The sequence below is a fragment of the Trichechus manatus genome, unplaced genomic scaffold, assembly GCF_000243295.1.
Source record: "Trichechus manatus latirostris isolate Lorelei unplaced genomic scaffold, TriManLat1.0 scaffold00123, whole genome shotgun sequence".
In the NCBI taxonomy this organism is placed as follows: Eukaryota; Metazoa; Chordata; class Mammalia; order Sirenia; family Trichechidae; genus Trichechus; species Trichechus manatus.
In genome coordinates, this window is record NW_004444059.1 from 5,013,170 (window position 1) to 5,031,042 (window position 17,873).

At 36.8% G+C, this 17,873-nt stretch overlaps 1 protein-coding gene across 4 annotated transcripts in view; it reads left to right on the top strand.

The window, feature by feature from the left end:
- The window catches only part of PUS7L (pseudouridine synthase 7 like), a 40,446-nt gene extending 30,369 nt beyond the window's left edge, over positions 1-10,077 (top strand). For all 4 annotated transcript variants that reach the window (XM_023738847.1, XM_004384566.3, XM_023738849.1 and 1 more), the window contains 4 exons: positions 16-97; positions 2,110-2,390; positions 7,382-7,435; positions 8,501-10,077. In XM_023738847.1, the coding sequence (XP_023594615.1) occupies positions 16-97; positions 2,110-2,390; positions 7,382-7,435; positions 8,501-8,827 (744 nt within the window). In that variant the 3' untranslated portion in view covers positions 8,828-10,077. The remainder of the gene's footprint in view (positions 1-15; positions 98-2,109; positions 2,391-7,381; positions 7,436-8,500) is intronic.
- The last annotated feature ends 7,796 nt before the right edge of the window (positions 10,078-17,873 follow it).

Below are 17,873 nucleotides of genomic sequence, written 5' to 3' on the forward strand. Positions count from 1 at the left end.
CTTTGGTTGTTAAAGGTGAAGGCTATAAAATTATTTCTTACACCAGAAGACTTGGATGATCCTGTAAATAGAGCAAAGAAACATTTTCTTCAAACTGGTATTTAAAAGTTTCTTTACCTCATGCAATCAATGTAGTTTTGTCAGCAGGAGGGCATTCATTGCAACATAAATGTAATAAGAAATAGATTGTGATACATTGTACATTTAATCATTTGGTTACATGTCCAAGGCACTACATTTCTGGCCAGATCTCTGGGACTTTTTCCTGGTCTGACTCTAGCTTAAGTGATTCATGCCATTCAGCAATAGGTTAGGGGTATGGGTGAGGGAGAAATAATTTATTTCTAATTCTTGGCCTAAATCCTCTGAGGAAATAATTGTTGTTAGGTGCCTTCAAGTTGATTTTGACTCATAGCAACTCCATGTGACAGAGTAGAACTACCCCATACAGTTTTCTAGGCTGTAATCTTTACGGGAACAGATTGCCTGGTCTTTCTTCCATGGAGCTGTTTGGTGGGTTTGAACCACCAGCCTTTCAGTTAACAGCAAGAACTTAACCTTGCTCCACCAGGGCTTCTTAGGGGTTCCAAATTCTAAATTGGTATTGATGGCAGTATGATTCACTATAACTGGATGTGACTTAAACTAAATAAATCTCATTTTGTGATATTCAGTGCTTGTGAATTGTTTTCCATCCATTTGCCATTTAGCCCTGACTGCCAGTTTTGAAGGCTTTTGATCAATATGATTTATACACAGAATGCTTGATGAATGCGGGTTCTAGAGTCAAACTGCCTGGGTTTAATGCTAAACTTTAGTTCTTCCCAACTGTGTGGACTCCTGCAAGTGATTTAACCTCATTGTATTAGTTTCCTAATCTGTAAATTGAGGCAAATAATGGTACCTAAAAGATTGTTATGAGATTTAAATGAGATGGTAAGTATAATGCTCTTAAAGTAGTGCGTGGTACACTGTAAATACTAGATAAAATTACTTATATTTAAATAATAATAACAACCATACCCCTTCAGGCTTATTCAAGACATTCATATATCTAGTCCACATACATGTGTATGTTGAATTCCACTTACACTGAAATAAAGGACATCAGTTTTCAAATATTTGCGTTCATTATTTTTAATTATGTACATATTAAATATGTAAAATTATTAAGTGATTTATTTGCTTGTATCTAGGGTCACTATGATTCGGAATCAACTCAGCAGCAATAGGTTATTGTAGAGTCCCAAGAAGATAATTCCAGTATGGCAACGATTCTTAAACTTTAGTGTGCATTAAAAAAACCTGGTAAATTTACTAAAAAGCTGGTTCCAAGGCTCTTCTTGAATAAGCATCTTTGTGGTAGAATCTGATAACCTACATTTTAAAAAGCATCCCATTAGCAAGGTCTAATAGTATACTTGAAGGATCTAGGTCTCAAATCTTACTTATTAAAAAAATTCTGTCTCTACATGTCCGCGTTGTTGTTAGGTGCCCTCGAGTTGATTTCGTCTCATAGCAAGCCGATGTGACAAAGTAGAACTGCCTCATAGGGTTTTCTTGGCTGTAATCTTTATGGGAGCAGATCATCAGGTCTTTCTCCCATGGAGCCACTGGGTGGGTTTGAACTGCTGACTTTTTGGTTAGCAGCCAAGTGCTTAACCATTGTGCCACCAGGGCTCCTTCATAAATGTCCACAAAAACTCTTTAAAAATCTCTAGTCCCTACCAGATCAGTCCATTTAATCCTTTTGGGGTTTTTTTTGGTTGTTGTTGTTTGTTTGTTTTTTTTAATATCATTTTAGTTTATCTCTATTATAGAGTAAGGAAACCTGGCAGGCCATTACTAATGTTGTACTTCTTTTGTTTTTGTTTTGAAAGCAGAGAAAATGAAAGGAGGGCCATGGGTTTAATGCTCTCTCTTACTTGCGGCGGGGGGTGGGGGGGGGAACCAACAACCAAAAAAACCTCTGCAAGTATAGTTAGGTTGAACTGATAGTTGATGCTGACCGTCATCTTCATGTTTATGTTTGTAAGCTAACACAGTTCATTGTCTCTCATTTAGATTGCCTAACACAGGTTTTTATAACTGATTTTCTCCTTATTTTAGAGGATGCGAAAGGTGCACGCTCACTGTTGCCTGAATTCAAAGTGCGGGAGAGAGCAGTGTTGGGGTCATTGCATCGCTTTGGCATGACAGAGGAAGGCTGTATCCAGGCATGGTTCTCTTTCCCCCATTCTATGCGCATATTCTACGTTCACGCATATAGTAGCAAAATTTGGAATGAGGCAGTGTCTTACAGACTTGCAACCTATGGATCAAGAGTAGTGGAGGGCGATTTGGTCTGTTTGGATGGAGATGTCGACGATGAGCATTTCCCAAATGGTAACGTAAGTATCATTTCATCAGAGTTTTCCAAAAGTGGTTACCACACCAGAAGCATTAATTTTCAGAAGCCTTTACTTCAGAAACAATTTAAAACTAAGGATATGTTTTATTTTTTTACTCACATTTGCTTCTCTCCTCCTTCTAGTCTGCTGTCAGCTGAGGCTCAACACATGTCAGCAAAGGAAAAAATAAAAATAGTCAGTGGAATGAAGTGGAAGATACAAAGATAGTAAAGTTTCCTTTAAAGAACACTTTTGTTTTTTTTTAATTACACAAGTAGTACACCAAACTGTCCCCTTAAAAAAAAAAAATCAAAACGTTACAGATGAGGCTGAAGTCCTTCTCATCACCCTGTTGTGATTCTATCCCGTTTTATGGAATCAGCCTCTGCTGTTTGACACGTGCCCTTCTAGAGCTTTTTCTAAGCTTTTATGTAACTATTCACAGAAAAGATGTTTTTTGTGTGCTTCTTTTATATAAATGTGATTTCACAACTTACTTTTTTCCTTTCAACAATGTTTTAGAGATCTATCCATATTATAAATATATAAATTGAGCTTATTCCTTTTAATTGTTGTGTAGGTTTTGATACTATGAGTATATCAAGTTTTATTGAGCCAGTAGCTTCAAAATGCATGTTATAATATTTTAATGCAAAAGAACAAATTATTATTCTCCAACATTATGTTAAGTCAATCTCACGAATAAGTTTTAAAAATTAGAGAGTAAAGGGATTTGAGTAGTGCTTTATACATGTAGCATCTCAAAATCTTTGAATTTTATAGCAGAAAACAAAAGAATTTTAGAGACCTTCTGTTTTAATTCACATTTAATAGAAATAAAAATTGAGACCAAGATTGTAGAAGAGAGCAGGGCTTTGAACTGGTTCAGTCAGGGCCAAGGAAGCGTCACCAGAACAGACCCAAATTTTTAAAAATTTAAAATTTGGGTGAGCCAGAAAGATAACTGGAATGGGAAGAATTACGGGTTGAAATCCTGCTAGAAACTTAATCTCCCTCTTAGAAAACAAGGGCAGCTGTATGCATTGCATAGCAACCAAATCTCTTTCCTTCAAATTTTGAGCCCAGTCGAAACAGTGCTGTCCTGCTCAAAGATGGCGGTGCCCCATTCAAAGATGGTGGCCAACCAAGCTGCTTTGATTGTGTATCGCTCCCGACAGTCCTGCCAATAATCCGTTCTCACACATCAGGCTCCTGAAAGGGCTTAGTACACCTCTTCTGAGTCTCCCATTCCAGAGGTTTGACCTGTAATTTTTCATGTTTGGGGTACTGTGCCGAAGCACCCAAATCGTAAAACTTCAGGTCTGTTTCTGTTTTGATTTGTTGGCCATGACAGAACTGGTTCAAACTGGTTTGAAGTCCTGGTTCAGAGTCACACAGGTAACAGAACTAAAATGACCCAGTTGCCTGACTCATAGCCTAAACTGATCTCTACTGGAGAAATCATGGATCACCTAGTTAGAACATGTCCCAGTTTTTCAAAAATGGAGAAATGGTACTCTGCATAAAGGAAGCTTTATGTAAATTAATGCAGAGTTTTAAATGTATAAATTAAGTTTCTTTTGGTTTCAAATTAACTTAAGTAAAAGCAGATAAACACACAGGAAGTTATTGGCCCACAAAACTGAAAGTTCATGATTGGTCCAGGCACAGCTATATCCAAGGTCTTGAGCAATGTCCGAAATAATTTATCTCATTTCTTCATCTGTCAGCTCTGCTTTCCTCTGTGTTAGATCCACCCTTAGCCTGGCTTATTTCTTTGGTGGCAAGATGGCTATTAATAGCTCTAGGTTTATTCTTAGAACCCTCTGCAGGGAAGAAGCCCATTCTTCCCCAATAATTTCAACAAAAACCATGGAATTTAGTCCAGTGATAGTGAATGGCCTGGTTTGGGTTGCATGTCTAGAACCAAACCAGTTCTTGTGAACTGGAATATGTGATTGGTTAAGCCTGTGTTATAAGGGCTCCTTCCTGGTACCATCCCAACCAGACCACATCTGAGAACCAAGAGGAGAAGCTCCCCATGGAAAATGAGGGTGCTACTACCAGAAAGAGAGAGTAAAGACAGAGCAAGCCAAAACAATAGATGTTTGCTTTACTACTTCATTAAATGGATGGCTTATGAATTTGTAGATAAGTAAGTGATCACTAGGAGGCAGCATAAATTACTAACCCTGTTGCCACAGAGTCAGTTCTGGCACATGGGACTTCATGTACACACAGAACTGAGCTCCATAGAGCTTTCTTGTCTATAATCTTTACAGAAGCAAATCTCCAGGCCTTTCTCCAGTGACACCAGTGGATGAGTTTGAACTGCCAACCTTTTGGTTAGTAGGTGAGCGCAAACTGTTTGTGCCACTCAGGGACCATGCATAAATTACTCAGGATGGTAATTTAATTGAGACACAGAATCACAAACTCTGTAAAAAGAAAATCCAGCAGCATCATGGTTTTATTTTACCGTATGTGAATGGAAAGAGATATGTCAGTGATTTCCTTTTGATAAATAATGAAAAACCGGGTTTTAAAGCCTTCCAGAAATCAGATAGCAATTTAAATATAATCTGTACAACACATTGTTAAGTAAGTCAGCTATTTCCAATTCAGATTTTTAGAGATTAAAGGTTACTTTGACAAGACATAACAGCAGTCTCTGAAATGCATGTCTTGTAAGACTTCTTTGTTCAAAAATACATTTGCAAGGACCGTTTTATGATCAGAATTGTGTCTGCTTTTCTTTTTGGAGCATAGGTGAAGACAGAACATTTTCTTCTTCATAACTTCAGAGTATCCTTTTACCAGCAGTAAAAAGCATCTGTATATTTGAAGACCAACCATTTGTATTCTATTACTTAGCACTGAGAAAAGAAAAGGAAGAAACTAGAGGCTCAAAACTTAAAATATGAAAAGGAAAAGGACAGAATAAGATTTTTAATAAATGGTGTATGAGACATGTAATGTTTTACATCTACAAATAAAAAATACAGGAAATTACTCTGATTCCTTCTTTTGATAGACTTACTAGACTAATATGTATATTTTTATTTTACAACACTTGGTAGATGCTCTTATAATTTTTTTGTGGGCAAAATATGAGTTAGACAATCAAAAGGTTTAGGTAAATTCATGGTTGGGGAGTAGTCATACAGCCAAAACATTTTTGTTAATTAACTGATTGATATCTACATGGAGGGAGTTCTCTATAAAGACAAATCATGGTGTTCTGTACTTGACCATGTTTTGTTTTATATTTTCACAAATCTACTTAAATTACTGTAGCAGTCTTTTACGATTTTGTAAAACACAAAAAGCTAGAAGTGATAATTCATGAGAGATCATAGTCCCTGTATTTTTGTCCTGGTCAGACCACATCTGGAGTTTTACATCCATTTTTGAGTGGTTATTTACCAGCCATTCAACTGACAAACCCAAAATGTACAAAAGAGGGACATTATTGATAAGAGCAAGGAGAATTGAGAGGGAAGCAAACAAATTTAGAGGGGATCTAGACACTGTATTAATGATGAATGCTTTAGGAACAGGGGAATGCTGTTCATCCTAGTGGAAAGATGATAGCTCTCATGTGGAAGAAAGAACAGAATTACTCTGTGATGTCATAGAGCAACATCACTGTCTTAGTTATCTAGTGCTGCTATAATAGAAATACCGCAGGTCGATGGCTTTAACAAATGGAGGCTTATTCTCTCACAGTTTAGGAGAGTAGAAGTCCGAATTCAGGGCGCCAGCTCCAGAGGAAGGCTTTCTTTCTCTGTAAGCTCTGGGGGAAGGTCTTTGTTATCAATCTTCCCCTGGTCTAGGAGCTTCTTGGTGCAGGGACACCAGGTCCAAAGGATGCACCCTTCTCCGGGCTCTTCTTGGTGGTATGAGGTCCCTCTCCTCTTTGCTTTCTTCTTTCTTTTATATCTCAAAAGAGATTGGTTTAAGGTACAACCTAATCCTGTAGATTATGTCCTGCCTCATTAACATAACTGCCTCTAATCATGCCTAATTAACATTATAGAGGTTAAGATTTACAACACATAGGAAAATCACATCAGATGACAAAATGGGGGACACACACAATACTGGGAATCATAGCCTAGCCAAGTTGACATACATTTTTTGGGGGACACAATTCAATCCATAACAATCACTCAAACTTAATTTATCACACATCTCTTCTTCTCCTGTGTAACACCTATTAATATTCTGTTGTTGTGTGCTGTTGAGTTGATTCCAACTCGTAGCGACCCCATGTGACAGAGTAGAACTGCCTCATAGACTTTGCTAGGCTGTAATCTTAATGGAAGCAAATTGCCTGGTTTTCTGCAGAGCCACTGGGTGGGTTTGAACCACCAACCTTTCAGTTAGCAGCTGAACACATAACCGTTGTGCCATTCTGTGGAACACATTTTTATAAACACCACTGTAGCATACCAAAAAAAAAAACCAAACCCGTTGCCGTGGAGTTGATTTTGACTCAGAGTGACCCTATAAGATAGAGTAGAACTGCCCCATAGGGTTTCCAAGGAGCGGCTGATGGGTTCAAACTGCTGACCTTTTGGTTAGCAGCCGAGCTCCTAACAATTGTGCCACCAGGGCTTCACTGTAGCATAGTGGAGTATATTATTGGGGGCAGAGTTGTTTGAAAGGAGCAGATTTTTGACTCAGCATAATAAAGTACAGCTTCATAATTCAGAAAAAGATTGTTGGTGACTGAGGTGAAAGTATCACCTCAGACCCCTTTTTAAGTTGCCCACCATTCTACTACTTCAGTCATCAGTGGTTAAAGTAGAAAGAATTATTCTAATTTTTATTGCATCCACTCCTCCAGAAACAGATTTTGAAAAGATCTTGTTTGGGTACATGCACATTCAACATAGAAATTGAAGTATATATAGCAGAGTTAGGGAAAATTGAGGGTATTTGGAACATTTGGGAATCATCCATATTTTTATTTATTTTTTAAATAGGTTCATCTAGTAACTAAAGAAGAGGAATCAGCTAATACATATGCAATGCATCAGGTAAATTTGCTTAAAAATTACTATCACTTAGATCTAAGTGTAGACATTTGTCCCTAAAAGAAAAAAATGTTGACTAGTCCCTTTTTAAAATTATTTTTAAATTAAGGAATAATTTATATATAATAAAATTCACACTTCTTAGTTTATAGTTCTATGAGTTTTGATAAATGTATGCAGTTGTGTGACTACCACAAAATTGACAGAAAAATTCCATGTCTCCCTAAAATTTCCCATGTTTCTTTGTAAACCCCTCTCCACATCCCCAGCCTTTGGCAATCACTGATTTATTTTCTGTTCATATAGTTTTGCCTTTGAAAGAATGTCATATAAGTGGAATCATACAGTACAAAGCCTTTTGTGTCTAGCTTATTTCACTTAGCATAATGAGTTTGAGATACATCCATGTTGTGTATATTTGAGTTTTTTGACCTTGTTCCTTTTTACTTTGGTCCTTTTTCTGACTACTATTTTGGTACTGGCAAAGAGAAAGTATCTAGAAGTCAGCAGCAGAGGACTAAAACCCCACAGACTGCAGTGTTTACTCATAAGCAGCTGAGAAAATAAACATATTTGCTGCTCCTTGTTTGCTTTCTTATTTTTAAATAAGGAAGAAGAATTTAAAATTGCCAACTACAATACCAATTATGTGATTGAGCAGTAAGTTTAGATTTTCAGGAAGGATGTTTACCCTTTGTGTTACAGAAAAAAATATGCTTATAATATTGCATGGTTGCTTAGAGATTAAGTCTTTGTTGACTAATTATATGTACCTAAACTTCTTGCTCCATCTCTTCTGTATTATCAGTGGTTTGTCTAATAATATTTTATTTGAATTATTTCTTTGTTATTATGAGAGTTCTTGATTCTAGTTTACCTCTTTTCTTTGCCTGTAAGCATTAAAAATATCACAGTATATTATTCAATATCATGTTTTAGGCTGATTGTAATGTTTACATTCTGACACTGTTTTTACAGATCCAGGTCCCAGTCATAAATGTAAATTTAAAATATGATTATATATCTTTCTGAAGGCTGTTTTATGTATTTTTCCCCTCCGTTTCACAGGTGGTTCTTCCAATACTTGGATACAATATTCAGTACCCCAAGAATAAAGTAGGACAGTGGTACCAAGAAATGCTTAGCAGAGACGGACTACATACATGTCGATTTAAAGTACCTGCTCTGAAATTGAATGTTCCAGGATGCTATCGACAGATATTGAAATGTCCTCATAATCTCTCATACCAGCTAATAGAAGATCATGAGATTGATGTCAAAACAGAAGATTCTTGCATCAGTGAAGCAACTTTATCTCTTTTCATCTCTTTTGATCTTGACTCTTCATGTTATGCTACAGTTTGTCTGAGGGAAATAATGAAGCATGATGTTTAAAACCAATACCCTTGATGTAATCGTATATATGTTACTCTTTGAAGGAAAGGAAGCTAAAATTGCTTGAGCATCTACCATGTGCTAGAAGCTTTATGATTGTTATCTCCTTCACAACATCTTGATGAATTAATGATTGGGTGCTGTACCGTTCCAGAGGAGTATAGCTAGTAAGTGGTAGTATCTGAATTTAAACTCAGATCTGCCTGACTCCAAAGCCTATGTTGTTTTTGTTATATCATACTTAGTAACCTTTACTCTGTGCCAGAAACTACAATATTTTTGGATCATTAACAACTTTACTCTGTGCCAGAAACTACAATATTTTTGGATCATTAACAACATGCAGTACCCCAGGATAACATTTAAGAAAAAAAAATTTAAGTAAATGTTTATATCTTCTAGCTCCTTGCTTAAAATGTAGGTGAAATTAGGTTACAATAAAAGCATGTGATTGGAGAGAAAGAGAGATTGAAACGTTGTTATTTATTATTGTCCTCCTTTCCTATATTTGAAATTATTGATCAGAAAAATACACAAGGGAAATATCATCCGCCTGTTAACGATTGCTACCCCAGGTGGTCATTACTGCTTGATGAGATAAATAATCTTTGATGAAGATTTTGAAATCAGTTTTTTCATACAGTTTCGATATCTTGACATACATTGGCTTTCTTGACTTTTTTTTTTTCTATTATCTAAAACACAGATTTTAGAGTCAGACAGATACGGGCTCAGGGTCCAGTTCTGCCCCTTTCTAGTGACTTTGGTATGTTACTGATTCTTTTTAAGGCTCACTTGTAGAACCAAGAAAATACCAGCCTCACAGGCAGCAAATAATATGATTATCTCCACCTTTTGTATTGCTAGAGGGAGAAAATAATTTGCTCATTTGAAAATTTTAATTTGATTTGGCTTAACTATCCCACGTCATAAATCATCATCCTTAACCATTTTATACCAGTTAAATTTGTAGGCAGAAAAGGCTGGTAGGTATTGACTGGGAAAATCTGAGCATTCTTTCATTGCTGGAAGCATTATATAATGATAAAATTTAAAAATCAGTGTAGAGTATTACGTGTCAGTAACCTGGGATTTTTATATATTTAAGTCAGTCCAATCATTTTGGGGATATTAGCACAAGGAAATCAAAGAAGGAAAAAAGCTATATGCAATGCAAATTTTGCTTATTGCAACATTTTTATATATAATGAGAGAAATTAGAAATAGTTTCAAAGGTCAGCATTAGATAATTTATGTAGTTTAATTTATGGAAAAACATGTAGCTATTAGAAATGGCAATGTTTTAATTATGTGAGAAAACGCCCTCCAAAAGAAGAATATATATATATATTTGTTGTTGTTAGGTGCCGTTGAGTTGGTTCCGACTCATAGCGACCCTGCGTACAACAGGATGAAAACACTGTCCTGTCCTGCGCCATTCTCACAATCGTTGCTGTGTTTGAGCCCACTGTTGCAGCTACTGTGTCAATCCATCTCGTTGAGGGTCTTCCTCTTTTTTGCTGACCCTCTACTAAGCATGTTATTTATTTATATATGTATATATATATACACACACACACACACGTACGTGTGTGTGTGTGTGTGTGTGTGTGTGTAGTATATTCACTGAATGCAGCTTTTACAAATGGGGGGGCAGTTTAGCATAGTGACTACAAGCCTGGATGTTGGAGATAAATTCCCCCAGTATGAGCTCTGACTCTGCCACTTGTATCAGTGTGACCTTGGACAAGATATTTCAGCTTTGTGTGCTTCTGTGACAGTATCTGTAAAATGAGGATGGTAATATTCCTACCTCATAGGAGTATTGTGAGGATTTGATGAGTTAATATATGTAAAGCAGCTTAGAAAAATGTCTGGCACTTAGTTATTGTTGAATAAGTTTGCAGATGACAAGTTTGAAGGGAACAGGAAAAAATGAAAATGCCGTTCTGTTAAGATGATGGGTGTTAGGATTTTTGTAAATAATAAATAGTTCTTTTTTGTCACTATATATTTTTAATGATAAATAAATCTCAGGACACAGAAATTAGGGATTATACCATTGATTTTTTTAAAAATTAAACATTTAAAACAGTTTTAATGTTAACTGAGAATTAAATGATGCTGTATTATGTAATTAAAAATAAATTAGAAAAAAAAGTTTTAACTTTATGTAATGAAATCATCTCCTATAAATGTAATCACAAAATGAATTATATAAATTATTAAAAACTAGTGTTTTTTTTTAATGTTAAGTAGCAATTAGAAAATATGAAAGCATTAAAATGTGCTGTCATCGATATTGTTTTTATTACGTGTAGATGGCACTATAATTTTAGGGATCTCATGTATGTAGACATGTATTTGTATATTTAGTAAATACTATGGTCATGTGTAAAGAAAGGATCACTGAACATATTTCAGGTCACCATAAAACATTCAGATATTGTTATATGGAAAATTGTTTGCCATGTTATTAGCTTTTAAGTTTAAGGACTTTTATATACTTTGGACCAACTAAGGCCAGTCACCTTTGTTTTTTGCATTTTTTTTGATCATGCCAGGCCTTCAGAAGGATGATCTTTGGATTAGTTTTAATTGTCAAAATTGTATTTGAAACTGAGCAATACTGCCCTAGGATCAGTGAGATAAAACAAATTTAGACGCTTTTTTATTACGATAAAAGCACCTGGGTTTTTTGTGAGTTGTAATAGACTGAAAGTCATATGAAGTTTTGATCCAACATTTATTGAATGTCTCCTATGCCAGGCACTTCCACTTGTCTCATTATAATCCCCACACATGCACCCTGCAAGTAGGTACTATTTTATCTGTTTTTGCAGATGAGAAACGTCAGAGTAGTTTACTGACCTATTCAAGGTCAAACAGATAGTATGTGTTTGAACTTGGTTATGCTTCCTAGATCACTACTATTTTCATCTACGTACTATTTCCCTTCTGAATACAAGTTTCTGATAGAATGTAATTTCTATCAACTTGATATATACTTGCCATTGGTCAGTGGGCATTTTACTGAGGCAAGTCTTGAGAGAAACAAGATTCCTTTTGCGATTATGAGACCAAAACAAAAGTAATGGGTGTCCTTCAGGAAATCCCCAAATCATTTTGGAGTAGTTCCCAGAATATTTTGGGATTTGTGTCACAATGATATGCAAAATCACTATAGGTCATAGGAGATTATTTTAGATGGTACACGGCATAATATTAAATATTGAAAAAGCATAGTGAGAAAGTCGCTCGTTTTCCTTTTTTTTTCGGTTCTCTTATTTTGTTTAAGACAATGAGGAAGTTATTTGATATTAATTTACATCATCACTAACACTTGCAGATTTACTTTTTAATAGAAAGTGCAGGTCTTGGGCTCAGAAATATCAGCAGGCAATAGATTTGACTGTAGTTTAATAAGATTTCTTTCTTTTATTGAATTTATTTTTTCAGTTACCTTTTATTTATGGCAAATAATCCTGGTTTTCGTTTATGTGGTGCCTTACTCTTCTAGTACTGCTATAACAGAAATACCACAAGTGGATGGCTTTAACAAAGAGAAGTTTATTCTCTCACAGTCCAGTAAGCTAGGAAGTCTGAATTCAGGGAGCCGGCTCCAGGGGAAGGCATTCTTTCTCTGTCAGCTCTGGAGGAAGGTCCTTGTGATGCATCAGTCTTCCCTTGGTCTGGGAGCATCTCAGTGCAGAAACCTCAGGTCCAAAAGATGTGCTGTGCTGCCAGCACTGCTTTCTTGGTGGCGTGAGGTTCCCGTATGTCTCTGCTCGCTTCTCTCTTTTATATCTCAAAAGAGGTTGGCTTAAGACAGTATCCAATCTTGTATACCTCATCAGTATAACTGCCAGTAATCCATCTTATTAGATCATAGTGATAGAATTTACAACAACACATAGAGAAATCACATCAGATGACAAAATGGTAGACAATCATACAATACTAGGAATCATGACCTAGCCAAGTTGACAAATATTTTGCGGGGGATACAATCCATGACGTGGTGATATAATGTTTCCTTTAAAAGTTATTTTAAGAAAGTAGGAATCAATTTAAAGGTATTAAGTAAATACTAGGAGCCCTAGTGGTGCAGTGGTTAAGTGCTTGGCTGCTGACCAAAAGTTTGGTGGTTTGAACCCACCAGCTGCTCTGCGGGAGAAAGATCAGCAGTCTGCTGTAAAGATAACAGCCTTGGAAACCCCATGAGGCAGTTCTACTCTGTCTTCTATAGGGTCGCTATGAACTGGAATCTACTACACAGCAATGTTTTTTTTTTTTTTTAAGTGAATAGTAGTGTAGATACAGTAGTAATTAAGACAGCAATGCATGCATAATTGATGTTTGGGAAATACTAGTATAGTAGAAAAACCCTCAACTCAGGGAAAGGCTCTACTGACTTTGTGTGTGACTTCAGTAACCCACTGAATTTCTGTCAAAGTATTCTCAGGCTTGAAATAGTATTGATCATTTTCTAGTCCAGATAGTATTACATCAGATAAGATAGTGAAAAACATACAAATTCAAGATCTTATGAACAGAGGTACTGATAACCACATGCCCTATGTTAAAATTTCATTGCTAAGACTTACTTTTAGAAAATCCTATGAAACAGAGCACTATCTGGCACCTAGTAAATTCTCAATAAATGTCAGCTAGTGTTATTATAGTTAGTATGTGCATAATTCAGCATACTTTTAGATTTTTTTTTTCCTAAGTGGAAATAACTATTTCTAAATCTGGAAATTCAGAAGTTGGTTCAAATTAGGATCTTTTAGAACTACCTAGGTCGGTGTTCCCCAATATTTTCTACTAGGGAACTATCATTAAGACACCCAAAAGAAAATGAAGCTCTGTCTGCATACCTTAATGCGAAGGTTTCTTGCATTAACATAAGGGTAGGAAAAGAGGTTGGGTAAAAATATGGGGAAGGGAGGAAAACAAGACTTTTTTCCCCCTCCGTTCACTTCTCAAATGTTTGATTTTTTTTTAACAAGAATATATTTGTGTATTAGTTTTATAAATAAAAACCTTCAAGACTACTTAAGGTTTGTTGAGGGTAAGGTAGTGGAATTGATGGATTAGGACTGCATTTGTTGAGAATGGTTTTGGTGGCTCATGTCAACATAATGTCAGAGAAATTTATGCATTGTATATTTTAATAGCACCAATGGCAGTTAATACAAATAGAAGTTTAGTATCTGTCCTATGGATTTTACGTTCAAATTTCGGAAAGATTCTGTCATATGGTACTATTTTAATCTTTTTTTTCTGAGCCCTTCAATAGGCCACAAAGCAACGTCAAATATATGACATAATAATCAACAAATATTTGAGTGAGCCTACATTAAAGGCACTCTACAAGATGCTATGTGAAAGCCAAAAATAAATAATATCCCTTTATTTAACAGAGATTATATGCTTTAAGATACAATTTGATTTGAAATGCCATCGGCAAAAAGACTAGGGAGACTGAATGGCAGAAAAAAAGACAGCATCTTTCCATTTCACATGGCTCACTATATGACCAATAATGTGTTACTTGACCTCTCAGCACCCTATTTTGAATCCTTAAATGATACTTGTATTAGCATTTCTAAGCATTTGAGGTATCCCCTTAAAATATGCTTTGAACTCTTCAGACTAAATGCTGCTTTCTAAAAAGCTGCTAGTTTGAAGAATAGGAAATGGTGTTAATGGAGTTAATCTTGTATAATTTCAGTATGGGTTGTCAAGAATACCTCTGAGTAAAGAAAATGACTCTAATCTTAAGCAATTCATTTTCTCAGCAACTTTGAGGCAGGAGCTAATTTACTCTGCCTGTGCACATAAACCCTCTCTTATTAAAGAAAAACTTTCCTTACGGGAAGAAGTCAAGACAGCCATGAAATTATCTAAAGTTAAACATATTGGAAAATATTACAAAATATGTAATATTAAGTTGCCTTTTCTAAGTTTCCTTAATAAATACCCAACCCAATTACCAGTGTAGGTATAAAACCTCTGTTACAAAGAAGGAATTGAGTCATGAAGTTAAAAAAAAGAGCTATTTGGTTGTTTTTAAAGGGAAGAGATCCTTAAGTGAAGGTGTTTGGGCAGTAGGAGGTGGTAGCTAGTGGAGGGGCGTAGGGACTTGTCTTAGGCTGGGTTCTCTAGAGAAGCAAAACTAGTGAAGTGTATATATATGTATAGAGAGAGAGAGAGAGAGATTTATCTCAAGGAAATGGCTCATGTGGTTGTGGAGGCTGGCAAATTCCAAAGTCTGTGGGTCAGGTGTCGGCTGGAGGCCTCTCGTGACTCACGTGATTACAGGGGCTGACGAGCCTGGAATTGGCAGGCAGACAGCAGGCTGCTGGCTCACAGGGCTGCAGAGCTGATGAATCCCAAAGTCGGCAGGTCAGGTGACAAGCTCCTGGCTCAAGTCCCAAGAACCAGAGGTCAGATGATGAAGAGCCAGAAACAGGATCCAGAGCAAGCAAGTGCGCTTTTCCAGAATGTCTGTATATATATATCAGGTACAGGCCACACCCCTGAGGAAACTCTCCTTACAACTAATGGGCTGATCACGTCAGATTACATCATGGAGGTGATTACATTATGCTACTTATAGGAGACCACAAAATGGAGGATAAGTTACATCAGATCACAAAATGGAGGATAATTATATCATATCACAAAATGGAGAATAATTACATAATACTGACAATCATGCCCTAGCCAAGTTGGCACATAACATTGACCATCACAGGACTCAATTCTCTCTGCTTTTCTTCCAAGTCACCCTTTTCTGAGAAGCCTTACTGGCATTTTCTTAGACTAGTTAAGTAGGATTCTGAATTTTTCACTGACAACAGGGTTTTTTGTTTTTTAAGTAACTATGCATTTTATTTATTTATTTTGGTTGTAGATAAGCAGCCTCAGCAGCTACTCTTTTTTGTTGTTGTAAATATATCACACAACTTTTGTCAATTCAACTTCTTACAGGTGTACAACTTATTGACAGCAATTACAATAATAGGCTGTGCAACCCTACCCTTATCTTACCTGATTATTGTTTCCAAGCCCAACCCCCTGATCATAAAGGACTAGTATTCTTTTTTGAAAAGGGAAGATGAAGATTCTGTCTATAAATTACCTTTATAAATTTCTTAGATTATAATAAAATTGATTTTTATATGACTTTCAAAAAGAAACTAACGTGTATTTTTCCATGAAATATCATAAGGGACTCTAATATATTTTATTGCTATATAAATAATAATAATGCAAATTTCACATTTAGGGGCCAATAGCAAATCTGAGAAGCAATTATTTTAAATTCAAGGAGCACTCTCCCAATGCATTGAAAGAAAAAAACTCTGTAGTGAAACATTTGATTATTGTGTTTATGTTCATATCTTCTCTCCTTTTGATTATTGTAATAATTTTCTAGCTGAGTGGCCTCTGTTCTTCACTCTGACAATCCATCTTACATACTAAGGTTGGCTATCCTTCTAAAAACAGAAATCTGATCCTGTCATTGTTTTTAGGCTGTATAACATTTGAGTGGCTACTCAGTATCTATGGAATTAAAGCTGAAACTCAGCATAGCACATGTAGACCTGCACAGTATGGTTCTAATTATTTTTTCAAGTGTCATTTTCCACTATTCCATAGAACATATGCTTTCTTTCAGCTCTGTTTGCTCTTTCCCAAATATAGCAAATTTTCCCATGTTATGCACACTTACCCATATTTCTCCTCAACCTCCCATTCCCATTGGCTGAAATGTCTTCTCTACTTAGTTTAAATGTCTTGTCTGTGAAATCTGTGTTCTCAAAGCACTTCGTTTACAGTTATGAGTCACTTAATGTCCACTATACGTTCTGTGAAATAAGACGTTACGTGATTTGGATGTTGTGTGAACACCACATTACATACCTGAGAAAGGAGTACAGGATGGTCACCAGGCAGGCTGGGACCCACGCTGAGGGACTGCACAAAAACTTTGGCTCTGCCACTGCTATTCCTGCGTGGTAGCTGCCCACCGTCTGAGAGCTGTGCACAGCCCCTGCCTACCCGCCACTGTGCACTTGCCATCCAGCTGGTCACCTCCTGGCCCACCTGCTGCCAGCTCCCTTACCTTCCTTCCTCCCTGCCTGCCTTCCCTGTCCCACCTAGTGAGCTTTAAACTCTTTCAGCTCCATCCACCGCATCCTCTGCCTCCACCTCTGCCTCCTCCCAAGGCCACCTTTCCTGCTTCTCCTCCTGCCACTGCCACAGTAGGACCGTTCAGCAGCTGCCACTGCTGGAGGAGCTGCAACCTTGGGCTGGGCATCACGTGCAGTGTGCCCAGGCCAAGTGAAGCAGTGGCCTTGGCTGGGCATCCCCCTTGGTGGCTCCAGCGGCGTCCGTGTGGTCCCTGCCTGAGGCAGCATGGTGGGACAGGCAGCTGGGGATGGGCGCTGGGACCCCTCCCCCCTGCCACCCCAGAAGAGCTAGTGAGAGACAGATCTGATCTCCATATGTAGGCTAAATCCCTACTGGAATTTCTGAACTCTATTATAAAAAACCTTATAGGACCACAGACATACTGTAAGACGTTGATGCATGCCTATATATGCCTCTACTATCTCATTGCCCACATCACATTACACTTAAATATCTGACTCAACTACTGTGAACTATTCGAGAGCATTCCTCTTTCTGCCTTGGGCACCCAGCAGTGCCTGACATGTAATAGGCTTAATGAATGCTTAGTGAAAACCACAAACATACCTTCATAAATTTATTTGGTAAACGCACATTTTAGTAAATTTCTAAAATAGTCTTTTTCCTCATGCGAAGTTTAGCATATTAGAATTTGGTCAGTTCTCATTATAATGCCCTACCTTTTATTTAAATATTAAGTGAGTTGTAGAATTTCACTGAAAACTTAGAACATGCCGTCAAGATAACTATTCCCATTTTACAAATGAAGATTCTAGATCTTGAAGAGGCCAAGTAGCTTGTTCCAGGTTGCAAACAGAGAGTTTCACCTAGCTCTTTTTGG